The sequence below is a fragment of the Sceloporus undulatus genome, chromosome 1 (genome assembly GCF_019175285.1).
Source record: "Sceloporus undulatus isolate JIND9_A2432 ecotype Alabama chromosome 1, SceUnd_v1.1, whole genome shotgun sequence".
Taxonomy (NCBI): Eukaryota; Metazoa; Chordata; class Lepidosauria; order Squamata; family Phrynosomatidae; genus Sceloporus; species Sceloporus undulatus.
Window position 1 is genome coordinate 332,725,112 of NC_056522.1, and position 17,267 is coordinate 332,742,378.

The following is a 17,267-nucleotide window of genomic DNA, read 5'->3' on the forward strand; positions in this document are numbered from 1 at the left end:
ATGTTAGACCAGTGCTTCTCAAGCTATCTGATGTGGCAGATCAGACCCTCCCTCCCAGTGCACCAGTCACTGCTGCCATATTTGAATAATTTCTTCTTGGAAACTTGCCCTGGATGAGCAGCCAAGGGCTCATGGACCATCAACAGTCTGCAGACCATCACTTTGTGTAGCAATGTGTTAGACTGTATTAATAGCTTCAGGTGAAAACATTGACAGAGATAAGCATGGTTCTGAATTGCACTGCTTCCTTCATGTTTTCATTCATTCTGCATTGTGGCCTGGCAAGTACTTATTTTTCAGCTTCAGCCTTTTTCTGCAACCTAGAGATTAACCTATTTTACTGACTACATATATAATGTAAACTACATTGAACAACCAGAAATTGAGGTATAAATATTAAATACCCTAAAGGCACCTGATCCTGTCTGATACTGGAATCTAAGCAGGATCAGCCCTGGTTAGTCCTTGTATAGGAGACTGCCCATTTATACTAAGTGCTGTAAGCTATATTTTGGAGGAGGGAACTGGCAAAACCACCTCTGACTATTATTTGCCTAAACAAACCCTATGAAATTCATGGGGTCACATAAGTTGACAGGTGACTTGTGGGCACATATACATACATAGAGTGCCAAATGGAAGGTATCACTACATGTCCAGCAAAGTCTTTGTCCTTGAAGGGTTTCCACTGCAAATGACCAGATTTTTCTTCATCTTCTCATCTTTGTTCTCCTTGCTGTTTGCCTACTCTCTCTGAACATGCAAGATGTGAACTAATGAAGACAATATAGTAGTTTCCTTTACTTGCCTTCCCCTTTCTTTCTAGGTGGTTGTACATAATGTAGCCCAAAAGGAAAAGCAATTGAAGGGATAAAATGAACATAAGTGAGGACATGATGAATCCACTCAGGATTCAGGCCCACTGAGCCCTTCTTGTTCAAGAGTTCCATAGATCTAACACTTATCAAGTGTTACTATGCTATGTGCATATGTTTTTGAGTTGCCTGTTGACTTATGACAATCCCATAAATTTCACTGGATTTTCTTAGGCAAGGAATATCAGAGATAGTTTGTAATTGCCCTCCTCTGAAATATAGCCTACAGCACCTGGTATTTGTTGATGGCTGCCCATCCAAGTACTAATCAGGCCTGATCCTGCACAGCTTCCATGATCAGAAGGAATTTGGTGCCTTCAGGGTGTTCAGACTCCAATATTATTATTGGTATTCCCAGTTCTTGTGGCATAATAATCACCACTACCTCCATTTACAGTGATGTGAGGTTGTGTTAGTAACTTTTGTTTCCTCTTTAAATCAGTAAAGCATCGACTTGCTAGGATTCTGATGCCATTTCAAGAAAAAATAAACATTTCTCCCATTTTTTTTAAAAAAAGCAAACACACTGAGATGTTTCCAACTTTAGCTTGGAATTTCTATCCCTGGAAGAATTTATAAGATTATTAAAATAAAGTTCAAGGAGGCAGACACACCCTTAAACCATGAATTTGTTGTGCATGTAAGCTTGTCATATGCAGTGAGCAAGGGCATTTTACTGGCATGGGTTTTACCCCAAAGATCAAATGACATAAGTCAAAGTACATTTGCTTTTGTCACTGTTGTTAACTGTGGAGGCCTAGAACCTTTCATCTTTCGGTAGATTTCACATAGCAGTATTTCAGTCTAAACTTGCTAGAAAAATCTAAATCTGAGCAGCCCCAATAATATGTAGCTGTGAAGAGTAAATTCCATGGAATTAAATGAAATTTACATCTGAGTAAGCATGCTTACGGTTGGGTTGTCAATGAATAAGCTCATGTTTGCTTCAGTGTTTATACTGTTGTGGGTTTTTTCCCATACTAACATAGAGAGCTCTAACTTTAGGTGACAGATAGTAGCAGCTGTAAATTACTGGATCAGCTGTCTACTGGACTGAGTTAAGTGGACAGTTGGTGTTGTAATGGATTCAGCCTTTATGCTCTGCGAGATTCCATGGTCAAAGATGCTTCTGTACAGACTATCAGTTCAACACACGCAAAAAACAGGGGTTTATAATCATGTGCCTGACTTATGTTTTAGATGAGAACAACTGCCTTCTGTGAAGTGCACTAGATAACTGAAGATGAGCTCTATCTAAGAACAACAATCCTTTTTATGTGTCAGTCTTTCCAATGTGGGCAGTGAATGTGCTGTAATTTTCAGATCACATGTAGAATGTCTTGCTGTCAACATCATGTCCAAAAAGCAAACATAGTTTAACGAAGAATTCCCCCCACCCCTTGGATTTCTTTCTGTTTGGTGTCAAATAACCTGGGGCCTGGAGAAAAAAATGACCACATTACATCAGAATTTAAGAAAATTTAAACTTGTTAAGGAAGGGGTCAGTGTGCTGGTGCCCATTGGCCAATTACACCTGCTTGCAATGGGAGCAGCTAAATGAAGCAAGAACTTTTAATCCATAGTTTACTGTAATACACAAACCTTGCAGGATCTATCCCTCTAGAATGTATCTCATCCGACAATCCAGAGAAATATGGTTTGTTTCTCCCATGCAAGCCAGGTAACCAGCTACTGCTGAAGCTTGCAGTGTTAATGCAAAGGGCCTAATTCATTATTATTTTAGTTAGATGGCCCCCAAACCTAATTCAGGTATTAATTAGGATTAAAAAAAAAAGTTAATAATCTCAGGAGAAAATGGCATACAGTATTTTTCTTTGATTGACACCACTGCCCTCTAGTGGCACAATGCTGATCCATACTTTTATGGCTTTCTTTCAATCTTGTGGCCTATATTTTATCCTGAAAGGCAGACAATATATTTATATTCAGCACAACTGTGAAGATCTGTCTTAGCATCCTTTAACCAAAATTTAAGTTCACTGAAATCAGCCAGCCTTTAGGCCTTGGTCAGCTTTTTGTGTACAGTGCTCCAAAGCATAATCGATGTAGTTGTACTCATGTCTTTCTGTGAGTTTTCATAGGCAACTTTTTAACCACTGTATAAACGGAATTTTTGACTAAACAGCTTTAGTAGAAACCAGCAAACTTCTTTTTATGTTCTTATGTTTTTAGAAAATGCGTCCAAATTAACATATTTTTGGAATCAAGAAACATTTTCACACTCACTGTACTAAATGTATAATTATCGCAACAATTGCAAATGTTAGTTCATTCTTGTTTTAAAATGGAGTGTCTGGGATTCACATGCAAAGTGTCTGGAATTCATGAGATCTCTGTCATATCCATATTCCAGTAGCAAGTAAGATGTATAAGCAGTGTTGGTTGGGTGATTTAGGAATGCCTGTTGTTTCCTTTGTATTTAAATAGTCTACCCCTTTGAACCTAAATGCTCTGCTGTTGAACCTAATATAGAAAATGTCCCACATGTTTTGACTTCTTCCTCCTCCTTTTTGTTCTTGAGGATAAACACTTGGTTGCAGGTCATACTTTAGATATTTTGCATACCTTTGAAGCAGACATTGAATGAAGAGCCAAAAGGAGGCAGGCTATCAATTGGTCTGTTAATATGACACCAGTTGACTTCTACTATGTGTACTTACAACTAGCCGCATATATTTTTATAATGAAGAAATCTACTCTGCTAGCATATCTTGCAATGAGTCCCAAAACATTGTTCTTGCTGCAATGTTTTTTTTTTTTACAATATTTTCACCTGCAGATGTGTATAGTTTTCCAAGGTAATATCTAGACTGCTACCTAACAACCAACCCTACATAAAAGCATTAGTTTGGCATCTATGGAAGATTTTAACATTTGTTTTTACTGCCACTCAGAGGAGACGTTTTGCATGTGGCCCTCCTCTCTTTTTACTTTCCTCCACCTTTCCCAGCATTATTTTCCAATTAGTCTTTTCCAGTAAAACTATGGCCCAAGACAGATGGGTCGAAAAGAGCGTGGTGGCAGCAATACTAGGGTTCCGGACTGTGCAGCAACTGCACGGTCCAGAACCCTAGTATATAACGGTGGCGGCCTGATGGCGGCGTCCCATCCACATGGATGCCGCCATCTTGACGTAAGGGATGCGCAGTGTCTGTACCTCGCTGCACGTCTGTTACATCATGAGTGCACCATTGGTGCACTCATTATGTCCGCCTGGCAACCAAAAAAGAACCTGTTTTTTCCGGGTTCTTTTTACTCTGGAGGGACGCCATGTGGTTTGGAGGCTGTGGTGTCCCTCCGGAGGGAAACAGGCCACCAACAGCCCGCCCTTTTGGGGCCGTCTGTCCTGGGCCTATGTTTCCACATCTTTTCCAACATCCTTCTCATGATGTATCTGAGGTACGAAAGCCTCAGTTTGGTCATCTTGGCTTCCACAGAGGTTTCTGGCTTGACATGTTCTAGGACCCATTTATTTGTCCTTTTGGCTGTCTATGGGATCCTCAGCACTCTTCTCCACAACCACATCTCAAATGAATTGATTTTTTCCTATCATCTTTCTTAACTGTCCAGCTCTCACATCTATACATGGTAATAGGGTATACAATGGTTTGTATATTGTAATTCTAACTTTTGTGCTGAGTTGTATATCTTTGCATTTTAGAATCTTTTCTAGTTCTTTCATAGCCACCCTCCCCATTCTTAATCTTGTTTGCTGCTCGTCACTCCTGGAACCTCCTTCCCCCATAAGTATGGGTCATTACTTCTTTAATCAGTTTTAAACATAGAGTTGAAGACTATATTATTCAGGGAAGTGTTCCCAGGCATCGTGTGATTGTTATCTAACAGTTATTTGATATTTTCTTGATATGGGATATTCAATGTTTTTAATTTGTTGCTTGCTTATTTTATCTAATGCTATCTTGTTTTATATGTATTTTGTTATTATCCTGTAGAATGTACGCCACTGGCAGGTTTCATTTTTATTGTTTTTTTATTGTATGTACAGCGCTGTGTAACTCTACAGCGCTATATAAATAAAGTTTAATAATAATAAATAATAATTCTTCTGATTTCCTGACTGCAGTCCACATTTCTATCAGTTGATCTCAGGTATGGGAATTCTTTACTATTTTTATTTCTTCATTGTCTAGGTTGAACCTATGAAGGTCCTCAGTGGTCAATATTTTTGTTTTCTTTATGTTCAACATTAAGCCTGTCTTTGAACTTTCTTCTTTCATAGAATCATAGGATCATAGTTGGAAGAGACCTCAAGGACCATCCAGTCCAAACCCCTGCCATGCAGGAACTCTCAATCAAAGCATACCTGACAGATGGCTATCCAGCCTCTGTTTAAAGACTTCCAAGGAGGGAGACTCTTTTATCTTTCTGTTATTGAAAATGTCTGTCTACATTCTTCTTTTATTATGTCCCTAGCTTCAGACCATAGTTCCTCTGGTTCTTGGACTATTATGCTTAGTAGTGTGAATCTGTTTCTTATGTTGTCAGAAAATTCTGTTGAGATATTATTTAGATCATATTTTGGTATAATCACTGGGTTTGTTTTTTTCTTGAATCTTACTTTTATTTTTGATATAAGTAAAACTGCGTGATCTGTGCCGCAGTTGGCGCCTGGTCTAGTCTTGGCCACCAGTATAGAGTTTCGCCATCTTTACTTCCAATTATATAATCTATTTGATTTTTGTGTTGACCATCTGGTGATGTCTATGTGTATAGTCTTCTTTCTGGTTGTATGAAAAATGTGTTTGCAATGAATAAGTTGTTGGTTTCACAAAAATCTATCAGATGCTCACCTGCTTCGTTTCTTTTGCGTAATCCAAATCTGCCTTCTCTTTTTTATTTTTCTTTGCTTCCAATTTTTGTGTTCCAATCTCCAATGATCAACTTGGTGTCCTCTGTTTGTGTGCTGTCAGTTTCTTCCTGTTCTGCCTGTGGTTGGTGCGTGTACTTGAATTATGTGACAGTCATAGGTTTACCTATGCAGCCTTACTGACATGATTCAGTCTGATTTTGCATTGTATTCTCTAACTGCTTTTGCCACATCTTTTCTTAGTATGAAAGCCACCCTGTTTTTTCTTGTCTTTTCATTCCCTGGGTAGAACACTGTGTGGTTGTTTGATTCAAAGTGGCCCATTCCTGATCATTTTAACTCACTCACTCCCAGTACTGCTATGTTCATGCATTCCATTTTCATTTTTACTATGTCCAGCTTCCTAGCCTAGAATCGCATTGGCCTTTTTAGCTGCCAGATCACACTGTTGACTCATGTTCAACTTGTGGTCTACTAGGACTCCTAGATCCCTTTCACACATAGAAACTTAACTCACATGACTCCAGGAATGCAAATGACCCCGTTCTATTCCAAATCCATGCCAGAGAGGCCGAACAGATCCTGAAAATTGGCCTCTGGGGGCTGGATTTGGAAGGGAATGGGGACTTCCGGCAGCATTGGTAGCATTCCAGCATGCGATAAAATGGGTAATAACCCCATTCTGTTCCCATCATGCCCCCTTTTGTCCTGTGCCATTTGTGTTCCTGGAGCCCGTGTGATAAGCTCCATAGTCTTGTTAAGCCAGATATCCCTCATTCTATATCTATGCATTTCACTTTTTTGCTCTAAGTACAGTACTTTACATTTCTCTGTGTTGAAGTTCATTTTGTTATCTTTGGCCCAGCTTTCTAATCTATTATGGTCATTTTGAATTTTGATCCTGTCCTCTGGGGGATTAGCTATTCCTCCTAATTTGGTGTCATCTGCAAATTTGATAAGTATGCTCCCAATTCTGTCATCCAGGTCATTGATAAAGATGTTGAATAACACTGGGCCCAGGACAGAACCCCGTGGTACTCCACTGGTCACTTCTTTCCAGGATGAAGAGGAGCCATTACTAAGAACCCTTTGGGTTTGGCTGGTCAACTAATTGCAGGCTGTATTTGAAACCCGTAACTTGTTAAATATCCTCAGTCACCCCCCCCCCCCCTTTGTGGCCTAAATAAAGTGTGAATTGTTTCTCCTCCATATTGTTTAACATTTTAAAAACCACATTTTTCAAAACCAGAAGTGGTTTACTCTTTCCTCTTTTGTTATGTTGGCAGTCTATGATGTTTCCAGAGGACCCCAGGCACAGAAGAGCGGAACCTGGATTTGGTGCCATTGCCTATCCTTTTCCAGAGAAACTTAAAAAGTGGATTAATGATGTTGAATCAGATTATTGTTCAAGCTAGTGGCTAATATTCTCCTTCGCCCTGTTTTTTCTCTCTCCAAAGGATATATGTGAAGATATCTCAGATCATGTTGAACAAATCCATGCTCTTCTGGAGACTGAATTTTCCCTGAAGCTTCTGTCTTACTCTGTCAATGTGATTGTTGACATCCACACAGTACAGCTTCTTTGGCACCAGCTTCGAGTTTCTGTCCTGGTTCTGAGAGAGAGAATTCTACAGGGACTGCAGGATGCCAACGGGAATTACACCCGGCAGACTGATATTCTACAAGCCTTTTCAGAGGAAACAAAGGAGGTATGGCAAGTAAATGTAAGAATGTACTTTCTGAACTTTCATCCTCAGATGTGTTTGTACATTCAAGGTCTTTTTGAAGAAACTTCTGCTGAAGATTTTTTTTTTTTTTAGTTCAGGCAACTGAGGTTAACTTTTGCCCAGTCCTATCAGTCAATTTTGGGTGATGAAGTAAATCTTAAATTAGTGCTGTTGTCATCCATTCAGAGTGGCTCAGCTAGCTTAAATAAAATGTGTGTTTGTCATGTTTGCTTCAAAGCTTCCATGCTAAACAAAGCTAAATGATTGTAGAGCTACAGGCGAAAGCCAGTATAAACCTAAGGTGTAAGACACAGATACCATTGCTATGCATATTACGTACATTCTGTGATTAGTGCAGAGAGTTGTATACATCAATCATAGTATTTTCCTTAATAGAAAGTTATAGGTTCACATTAACAGTGTTGTTAAAAGAATATTTTCAGTCCACAGCTAATATTTTTAACACAATTGCACAAATATGTATGGATTCATTATCAGATGGATTCTCTTGCAACACTAAAACATGCATCATAAAACTCATTTAAAAAACTATTTTCTACTCAGAATCAAATGGGCTTTACATCCATCCCACAGAAGGGCTAAATTTCTGGAGTTCTCAGCATCTGCAGACCACAGTCCAAATAAAGGTGAAGCCCCATCCTGAAGTGTTCCTGGAAAAACCCTCCCTCAATTGCATAATGGGCTGCCCCACATATATGATTATCTATAATCAAGTGCTGCCTATTCATCAGTACCACAATATAATTAGGAAAATAATCCTTCACCAATTTCATGCTCATATTGGAGAATGTGAGAATGTTCCCCCACATTAGGTGGAATTACTAAATTCTTTTGTACATTAGTTTTTGCTGTCATGCAAAGGCAAAAAAAATCCTATAGTGTTTGACAATTGACTGACAACCATCAAGGTGGAATCTTCAGGACTTTAAATATTCAAGAATATTTGTAACATCCTTAATAAAGTTGCCAGGTGAGGTGCATCCAAGGCTTTGAGATATCATGAAAAAATCCTGAAAAGGCTGCTCCAGGTAATGTCTTAGCCTCAGAAGATGGCAATGACAAACATCCTCTGAAGAAACTTGCCAGGAAAACCCTATGATAGTTTCATGTTAGGTTTGCTAGAAGTCAGAAGGCACATAGTGGCAGCAACAACAATAACGTCTCAAGCTGCATCCACATTGAAGAAATAATCCACATTGATATGACTTTAACCTCCATGGCTCAATGCTATGGAATTCTGGGGATTGTAATTTTCTGAGACATTTAGACTTCTCTGTCAGAAAGTGCTGGTGACAGAACTAACTACATTTCCAAGAATTCCATAGCACCAAGTTATGGTAGTTAAAGTGCCCTTTCCTGGAAGTAAAGGACCTAGAAACTGTTGTACATTCACTGGTAACTTCATGACTTGATTTCTGTAATGCACTCTACATAGGGCTACCCTTGTGCCTAATCTGGAAACTTCAACTAGTGCAAAATATGGCAGCCAGGCTGGTCGCTGGAAAAATTAGGAGTGACCGAATAACACCTATCCTAAAATCTCTTCCCTGGCTGCCTATTAGTTTCCGGTCACAGTACAAGGTGTTGGTTATAACCTTTAAAGTCCTACATGGCTTGGGTCCAACCTATATGAGGGATCGCCTGCTCCCATATAATCCATCCCGCACTCTCAGGTCCTCTGGGAGGAATCTATTGCAGCCTTTAAAAACCAGACGAACTGCTACCTCCCAGAGGGCCTTCTCTGCAATTGCTCCCAAACTATGGAACGGCCTGCCAGATGAGATCTGTCAAATTGCCAGCTTAGACAACTTTTATTTATCTTTGGTATTTATACCCCGCCCTTCAGCCCTAATGGCTATCAGAGCAGCTTACAATTATTATTTTTAATTGGACGTTTCCCTGCCCTTAGGCTTACAATCTAAAAGGCACGACACAAAAGGAGAAGGGAATGGTGGTGGGAAAGGGGATGAGTTCCAGTGGTTATTCTCTCCCTCTGAGGCCTGGACCAAGGCAGATGGACTGGAGGGAGGGCTCTTCTTCTTCAGGCTAGCTTTAAAAAGGCTGTCAAGATGGATCTCTTCTGGCAGGCCTTTCCTGAATAAAAGTGCCTGGCCACAGAATGACTGCCCCCCACATCATATATTAGCCCACCGCTCTGTCCTCGTTATATTTTTTATTTTGTTTTTAACAGATATTTTAATTGTAACATGTTTAATCCTGTTTTAAGGGGGGGGGATTTGGGACATGCTGTGAATGTGGATATTTTAATATGTTGCGAGCCGCTTTGATTGTCTCGTCACAGAAAAACAGGATAAAAATAAGTTTTATTTTTATTTATTGAAGTGGTGTCAAACTGGATTATTTATGCAGTGCGTATGCAGCCATGGTGGTAATCCACCATAGAAAGTTTTCTGAGCAATGCTTTGAACAACATATTTTAAAATAGCTGCAGGGAGCTCTCTCTCTCTCTCTCTTTTTCTCTCCCCCTTTCTCTGAAGACAGTACTCTTCACTGAGATTCTTCCCCCTTACTCTAAGAACCAAAGAATTAGAGCCATGCTCTAAAACCTGGGAACCCTACTCCCTAATTGCAATATTTTAAATCACTTGATTATAATAAAAAATCTAGGTGTCTTATCTTAAAATGCATGTATAATATACACACTCTAAACACAATATTACACAATTTAAAAAATAAACAATTAAAAAACCCAACAACCAATATAAAAAGCTTTGGTCTCTATGCCATAGAGGTTCCAGATCAAAAGCAGTTTAGAAATACTCCATGAAATTTGTAATCCCGTGACCAGTTTAGGCATGATGACTGCAACATGGAGGCGTAAGAAAAGCACACAGTTGTACAAGAACTCCACACACATGGGCCTCAGATTTAAAATACTGTTGCCCTGTTACCCAGCCCATGAAAATGTATCACCTGTAGGCCAATGTGAGATTTTCTTGCACTGTATATGGATGGCACTGAAAAGTTGTGAAGCCTTGGAGTTCATTGCATTGCCTTTGCTCAGACGATAGATGTGGGATGTAACTTTAAGAAGGCAGATCTTATTGCATTTCTCAGTCGCTGGGCAGTACACACACTGTATGCAACCTGGGCTTCTGCCTCAGCTTTTCAAGAGTAGGAAAATCCCGCTCTTGAAAAGATGTGGGAGAAGCCCAGAGAAGCCCTTTTGCATACCCGTTGCATACTGCCCGGCAACAGGGATATGCAATAAGATCTGCCTTCATAAAGTTACATTCAGTGTCTAATGTGGGAGCAAAGGCAATATGATAAACTCTTTTTTTAATGTGGTGCTAACAACTTGCTTCTGTTCTGATTCTGACAGAATCCGGTAGGGACTACATGATGCTGTGGGGAATTATGTCCATGGTTCTTGGTAGCCTCCTCATAGTTTTACTCTTGGTTACATTTTATCCCTAAAAGATACCTTGTAAGATACCTTAAGAATCCTTTGGGTATCACCTAATGGCTTTTGAAGTCTTAATCATAGAATTAATTATTACTGAATAAAATTCCTCCCTCTTCTGTTCCCAATTCAGCTGAATGTATAAGGATGAAAAGTGGGTAGGGTTAACTGATGCTACCTAAGCTTGCAGTAAGGGATTTGGATTTTATTTAGTATGCAGGATATCCAGGAGAATGTTGTGATTTGATAAGATCAAGTGCTTGGACAACAAGCACCTTGTTCAAATTCCTGAATTTGAATGCTAAAATCCACTTTCCAAGTAAAACTTTGAAAGGTGAGACTCATTTTTAGATCTTTCACTTTAAACTCATAGCAGTCAAAAGCCTAGTGCTACAAAGCAGGACATAGAATACAAGCATCAATTTATAGTTCGTGAAGTTTCTTTATTGTTCTATGGTTCACACAAGCCAGCCCAACAAAGAGTACAGTGCACCCGCGTCATATGCGGGCGCACTATATGTGGCTTTCAGCATATGCTGAAAGCTGTGAGGGAGCCCGTGGGAGTGTGGGGGGCGCAAGGGGTGGTGCGTTCCATTAAACTTAATGGGGGGCACCACTGCACCATGCACGAACCCCATTACTTTCAATGGGGCTCGAGCATACGCAGTTTTTTTTACGCCGGGGGGGGGGGGTCCGGAACGGATCCCCATATAAAAAAAGGTGCACTGTATATCTATAGCAATAGCAAGGAAGTACAGTTCTATACCGCTTATCAGTGAACTTAAGCACTCCTTAACTGGTTTACAATGTGTAAGCTAATTGCCCCCAACAAGCTGGGTACTCATGTTAGTGACCTTGGAAGGATGCCTGAGCCCCTGGCTGGTAATGAATTCACAACCTTGTGATTTGTAAATGAGTGGCTGCAGTACAGACATTTAACCACTGTACCAGCGGGCTCCTTATAGCATAAGTAAAATTGCTGATAATATAGTGTGTCAGTGCCATACGTGGTCACACTATACGCGGCTTTGAGCTTACGCTGAAGCTGTGTGACAATCAAAGAAATGGTGCTTATTTGCAATGGGGTGCGAACATACATGGATTTCCCCTTAAATGGGGAGGAGGAATCCAAAACGGATCCTCTGGGTAAGGGAAGGGCCCGCTGTATAACTGGACAATTTTGCTGAACTACTCTTTTTGTTTTTCAGTCTCTCTCTCTCTCTCTCTCCAACCCAACTAGAAGTGTTAAACAAGCCTACTTGTAATGATACTGCAGAGTTGATAAAGATTATGAAAATATAATCTTGCTGAATCTCTGCTGAACTTGACCTGAAGAGAGTAGGAGGCTCTGAAACTGAGATCAAGAGACATATGTGGGCCCGTTCACTTCCTTTGATTCCTCCATTTCCTTTCTACACCCACCTTTCACCTGTTGAGATCTAGTTTTGTATGGTATGCAGCTTTCCTTGTATGAACACTCAAGTTCTCAAGAAATAGTTTGCTGGGGAGTAACTCTAGAGCAGCATGGTCAAAATAGACTTTCATACATGGAGATTATCACATGGAGGCTTACTTTCCGTAAAACATGGCTAGATCATCCCTAATGTACAATTGTGTGATTGCCTCGCCTGGTGATATTCATAGGTTTACCATGGAGCCTGACTGAAATGATTCAGTCTGATTTTGCATTGTATTCTCTGATTGCTTTTGGCACATCTTTCCTTAGTATGAAGGCCATCCCATTTCTTTGTGTCTTTTAATTCCTTTAGTAGAACACTGAAAATTTTCACACCATCACCTACCATGGGTTAAGTGCTGGTAAAGCGCCGGTAAAATGTCCCTGAAGTGCAAGGATGTGAAAGCTGGTTGTGCTTCTGAAACGACAGTGAAGCATCCCCTCACCTCTACCATTCTTGAATCGTTCGCAAGCAGCCATTTCCTATTAACTCAAAGTTCCCGTTAATAGGAAATCACTGCTCCATGAATGATTTAAAGACATAGAGGCAAAGGGACTCTTCACTGATGTTTCAGAAGTGTGACTGGCTTTCACACCCTCACACTTTAGGGATGTTTTACTGGCACTTTCTCAGCGCTTAACCCATGGTAAGTGCCGGTGTGAAAATCTTCACTGTGTGGTTGTCTGATTCAAAGTGGTCCTAATCTCTGTGGAGATAATCTTTGTGAAGATAATCTCTGTGAAGATTATCGCATGCCACATCCGTACTGGGATAGATGTAGGTTGTAACTGTCATCAACAGATTTTATTGCATTGCCCCATACCCGGGCAGTAGGCAGCCTATATCCAATCCAGGCTTCTCTGCTAGCTTTTTAAGAACATTCTTAAGAAGAAGAGCCCTCCCTCCATGGCAACTCCATCTGGCCTGGGAAGGAGTGAAAAGACAGGCCCAATGCCATTGGGCCTATTCTTAAGAAGCAGAGCCTTCCCTCCAGTCCAGGCCTGAGAGGGAAAGAAGAACTGCTGGACCTGATCCCCTTCCCCACCATCATTCCCTTCTCCTCTTGTGTCATGCATTTTTAGATTGTAAACCTGAGGGCAGGGAACTGTCCTGGACTACGGCCAGCACAAATCCAAACAAATGCTGATAAGGGCGTTGTAGCAAGAAAGGATCTAAAAGGCAGTCTACAGACCTTTTGGATAGTCCACAAGAAGCACACCAACAACAAAGCCAAGGTCAGGATTCCAGAGTCCACAGAAGTCAGTTCGGTCCAGGGTCAGGGCAGCCAGAAGATAGCAAAAGTCCAGTCCATTCTGAAGTCAAGGGTCCAAGGCAAATAGGGGTTCAAGTGAGCAAAAAGCCAGTGCTGACAGTAATCACCCAGAAGTAAACTGCAATAAACTCTGGCACCAAGTTAGCGTCTCCCAGGTGGTTAAGTAGGAGACTCTCTTCTCAGTGCTAGCTGAGGCTTGTTTGCCAATTGTCTCTCAGCAATTCTCCTGGACCGACACACACAAGCACTCTCAGCCCTGCGTTGCTTAAAGGAAGGCACTTCCAGGCTTGGCTCTTCCCCAGAGTCACCACTAGGTTGCTGAGCCTCAGGAGGAATCCCTCCAGTGCTAGGACCTGGCTGAGCTTCCTCCTCTGTGGCTGGGAGGTCAGGGTTGGGATCTGGCAGGGCAGGATTAGGACCTGATGTAGCCTCCATTTCCCCCTGCACTGGAGTAGCCACATCCTCCTCCTCGTTCTCCGAGACCTGCTCTTGGCTGGCCATGACAGGAACTATCTAATTAAAAATAATAATTGTAAGCTGCTCTGATAGCCTTTAGGGCTGAAGGGCGGGGTATAATAAACCACAATAAATTTATTTATTTATTCATTCATTCATTTATTTATTTATTTTCCATTCTTCATTGCTGGAGAAGCCCGGGCTTTATCACAAGGCAGTGTGATAAAATCCACTTGTGACAGTTGCAACCCGTGTCTATCACAGTGCGGATATGGCATGCAATAATCTCCTACAAGGCAGCCATCTCTGGAGATCTCAAAATATAGGTAGACTCATATGGAAGAACAGTCCTTCAGATATTTTGGAGTCTAGCTGTATAATTTCAGTTGAATACCCTTCTTGCTACTGTCTGCTGCCCAAATTTTATTCTTTCCAGAGAGACTCCAAACCATCAGGAGTGGCTTTTCTGAACCATAGAGGGACACAGACATGAAGGCAGGAAAGTTCCATTGTAACAGTGGAGGTCCTCAATCATGATCAGCATCATAATCTCATTCTTTAATTGTAAAGCTTGCCTAGTTATGAGCACATTGATCTCAAATAGTCTTATGCAGGTTATTCCACACCCGTGAAAAGGTTAATGTCTCTGAATGCTGGATGAAGTTTAAATAGCAGAAAACTGTTCCTGGTTTTGCATTTTGCATCATGTTTACTATGATGAGCTTAAAAATACATGGAATCAATCTTCAGTGTATAGAAATGATAGATGTCATTCTCAAAATAATAACAAAAGCCTTTCCTATTTATGTTTCATTGCAGGATCGTCTTGACTCTTTAACAGAAGTGGATGACTCTGGACAGCTAACTATCAAATGCTCTCAAAATTACTTGTCCCTAGATTGTGGAATTACTGCATTTGAACTGTCAGACTACAGTCCCAGTGAGGACTTGCTTGGTGCTCTTGGTGACATGACCTCCAGTCAAGCAAAAGTGAAACCATTTGAGTCTTGGAGCTGCAGTGAAATGGAAAAAGACTTTCCAGAGCTTATCAGAAGTGTGGGATTACTGGCAGTAGCAACAGATTCAATTGCTTCCAAATGTAATGAAAGCATTAATGGGAAAGAAATCCATTTACCCCTGGCAACAAGCCACCAGGAAAAAGAACAGTGTTGCAAAATATCTCCAGCTGTAATCTCCACTGAACTTTCAATCTCTCATATTTCTGGGAACTTGCCTCTTTGTAAAACCTTTTGTGTGGAGGGGTCTGTTGAATCATCTGATGGCAACGCTGTCATTGAATTAGTGAAACAGGAACTCAGTCCTTTGCCCTCCAGTGGAGGAAGAGGCAAACATTGTCTTCATGGTGAAAACACAACTCCCAAGAGATCAATAAGAGATTGCTTTGATTATAATGAGGATTCTCCCACACAACCCACATTGCCCAAGAGAGGTTTGTTTCTCAAAGATGATATATTTAAAACAGACATGATGGTCAATGATATAAAAAATCAGATATCACTGATGTTTAAGACAGAGATAAGTAGGAGCACACCCTCACTGTTAGATCCTCCAGACAGATCAAAACTTTGCCTGGCTTTACAAACAGCTTACAACAAATGTCCCTCTGCCATTAGTCAGTCGTGTGATTGTTTACACAACATAAGTGACCAGAATCTCAAATACACAATTCAGAATCACTTGAAGGAAAATTCCATGGGTCTAGGTAAGTCTACCGATAGTATGAGAAGAGAGAAACTGAGGAGCAAGAAATCACATGACATTCCTGAGGAGGTGGCATCATGCAGGATATCTGGAATTGTATCAGATGCTACTTCTACAAAGCAGATGAATATAAAAGGACTCACTGCTTTGCGGAATGGAATTCCTTTTGGTAGCTTGCAGTCCATAGAAGGAACAGAAAGTGACTCCACCTCCACATCTTCTGATCCTTGCAAAAAGCAGGAACTGAATGGCCAATGCTACTCTGAAAGAGATTCTGCTTCACCCGTCCATAGCCAGGTTAGTGGCTCTTCAGCTGCCTCAGAGTCTGCAGTGTCTTCATCCCCAGTTCTCCCAAGAAATGAGTGTGAAAAGACCCACTCATCTTCACCAAGTTCTGTCAATATAGATGGCAAAGCTGCTGAAGCATGGTATGGTTCTGATGAATACTTAGCACTTCCGTCGCACCTCAAACAGACTGAAGTATTAGCTTTAAAATTAGAAAATCTGACAAAATTGCTTCCTCAGAAGCCTCAAGGAGAAACTATTCAAAACATTGATGACTGGGAACTCTCAGAAATGAACTCAGATTCTGAGCTTTACCCAACATATCAGATCAAGAAGAAGCACAAACGATTGGGTAGAGTTTCACCAAGCTCTTCAAGTGACATAATATCCTCAATAGGAGACAGCATTGAATCTGGACCTCTTAGTGACATTCTTTCAGATGAAGAACTTTGCACATCTGCATCTAGCATTAAAAAATACCTAGAAACCAGACCAGGAAAACCATCAGTAACTCAGTCCTCTGATAAAAATGAAATATGTACTACTAATAAATCAAAATTAATTCAGCAGCTACTTCAAGATATACAGCACCAGGATAATTATGAAATTATATGGGAAAAAATGGAGGTAAGGAAGAAAGTGACTATACTTACATCTCTACCAATTCATTTATATTGTGTTTGCAGCAAGAGGTCAAGGTTGGTGACAGGTAGGGATTGAAGAATCAAGCTGTTTTCAGTCAGTGGCTCTCCTGTTCCATTTCTGCATTACGTCATGGGGTGTTGTGGCAAAAATTAAGATAAAATTTAATAAGCATCTTATGATGCAATGTGTGTTATAATGTGCCTTTTATTGTGGAATATGCATTTTAGGGTAAGATGTATAAAATATCAGTCAAAATATAATATATATGTAAATATATCTGTCATGGTGGAAGAAAGGAAGCTGCTTTAAACCATGTGAAGCCAGTATTGTTAAGACTGGCAACTACTGTACTGTCTGAAATTCTAGGCAGAGGTTTTTTTGCTTTTAAAGCATGTCCTCTGTCACTGTTACAGCCCATATTTGGCTACTTAGCTCCACATCACTAACACAATGGGAATGGTGCTACTGTGCCAGGTAAAAGTGAAGTGGTATATTAGCTCCTTACTCCCAAGGCTCCTTGAAGGGGATTCCCA

General features: G+C 40.6%; 1 protein-coding gene across 4 annotated transcripts in view; it reads left to right on the forward strand.

Annotated features, from left to right (window-relative positions):
• The window catches only part of AKAP6 (A-kinase anchoring protein 6), a 346,755-nt gene that overhangs the window by 100,461 nt on the left and 229,027 nt on the right, over window positions 1–17,267 (forward strand). For all 4 annotated transcript variants that reach the window (XM_042444832.1, XM_042444835.1, XM_042444833.1 and 1 more), the window contains exons 3-4: window positions 7,182–7,433; window positions 14,902–16,716. In XM_042444832.1, coding sequence (XP_042300766.1) covers window positions 7,182–7,433; window positions 14,902–16,716 — 2,067 coding nt within the window. The remainder of the gene's footprint in view (window positions 1–7,181; window positions 7,434–14,901; window positions 16,717–17,267) is intronic.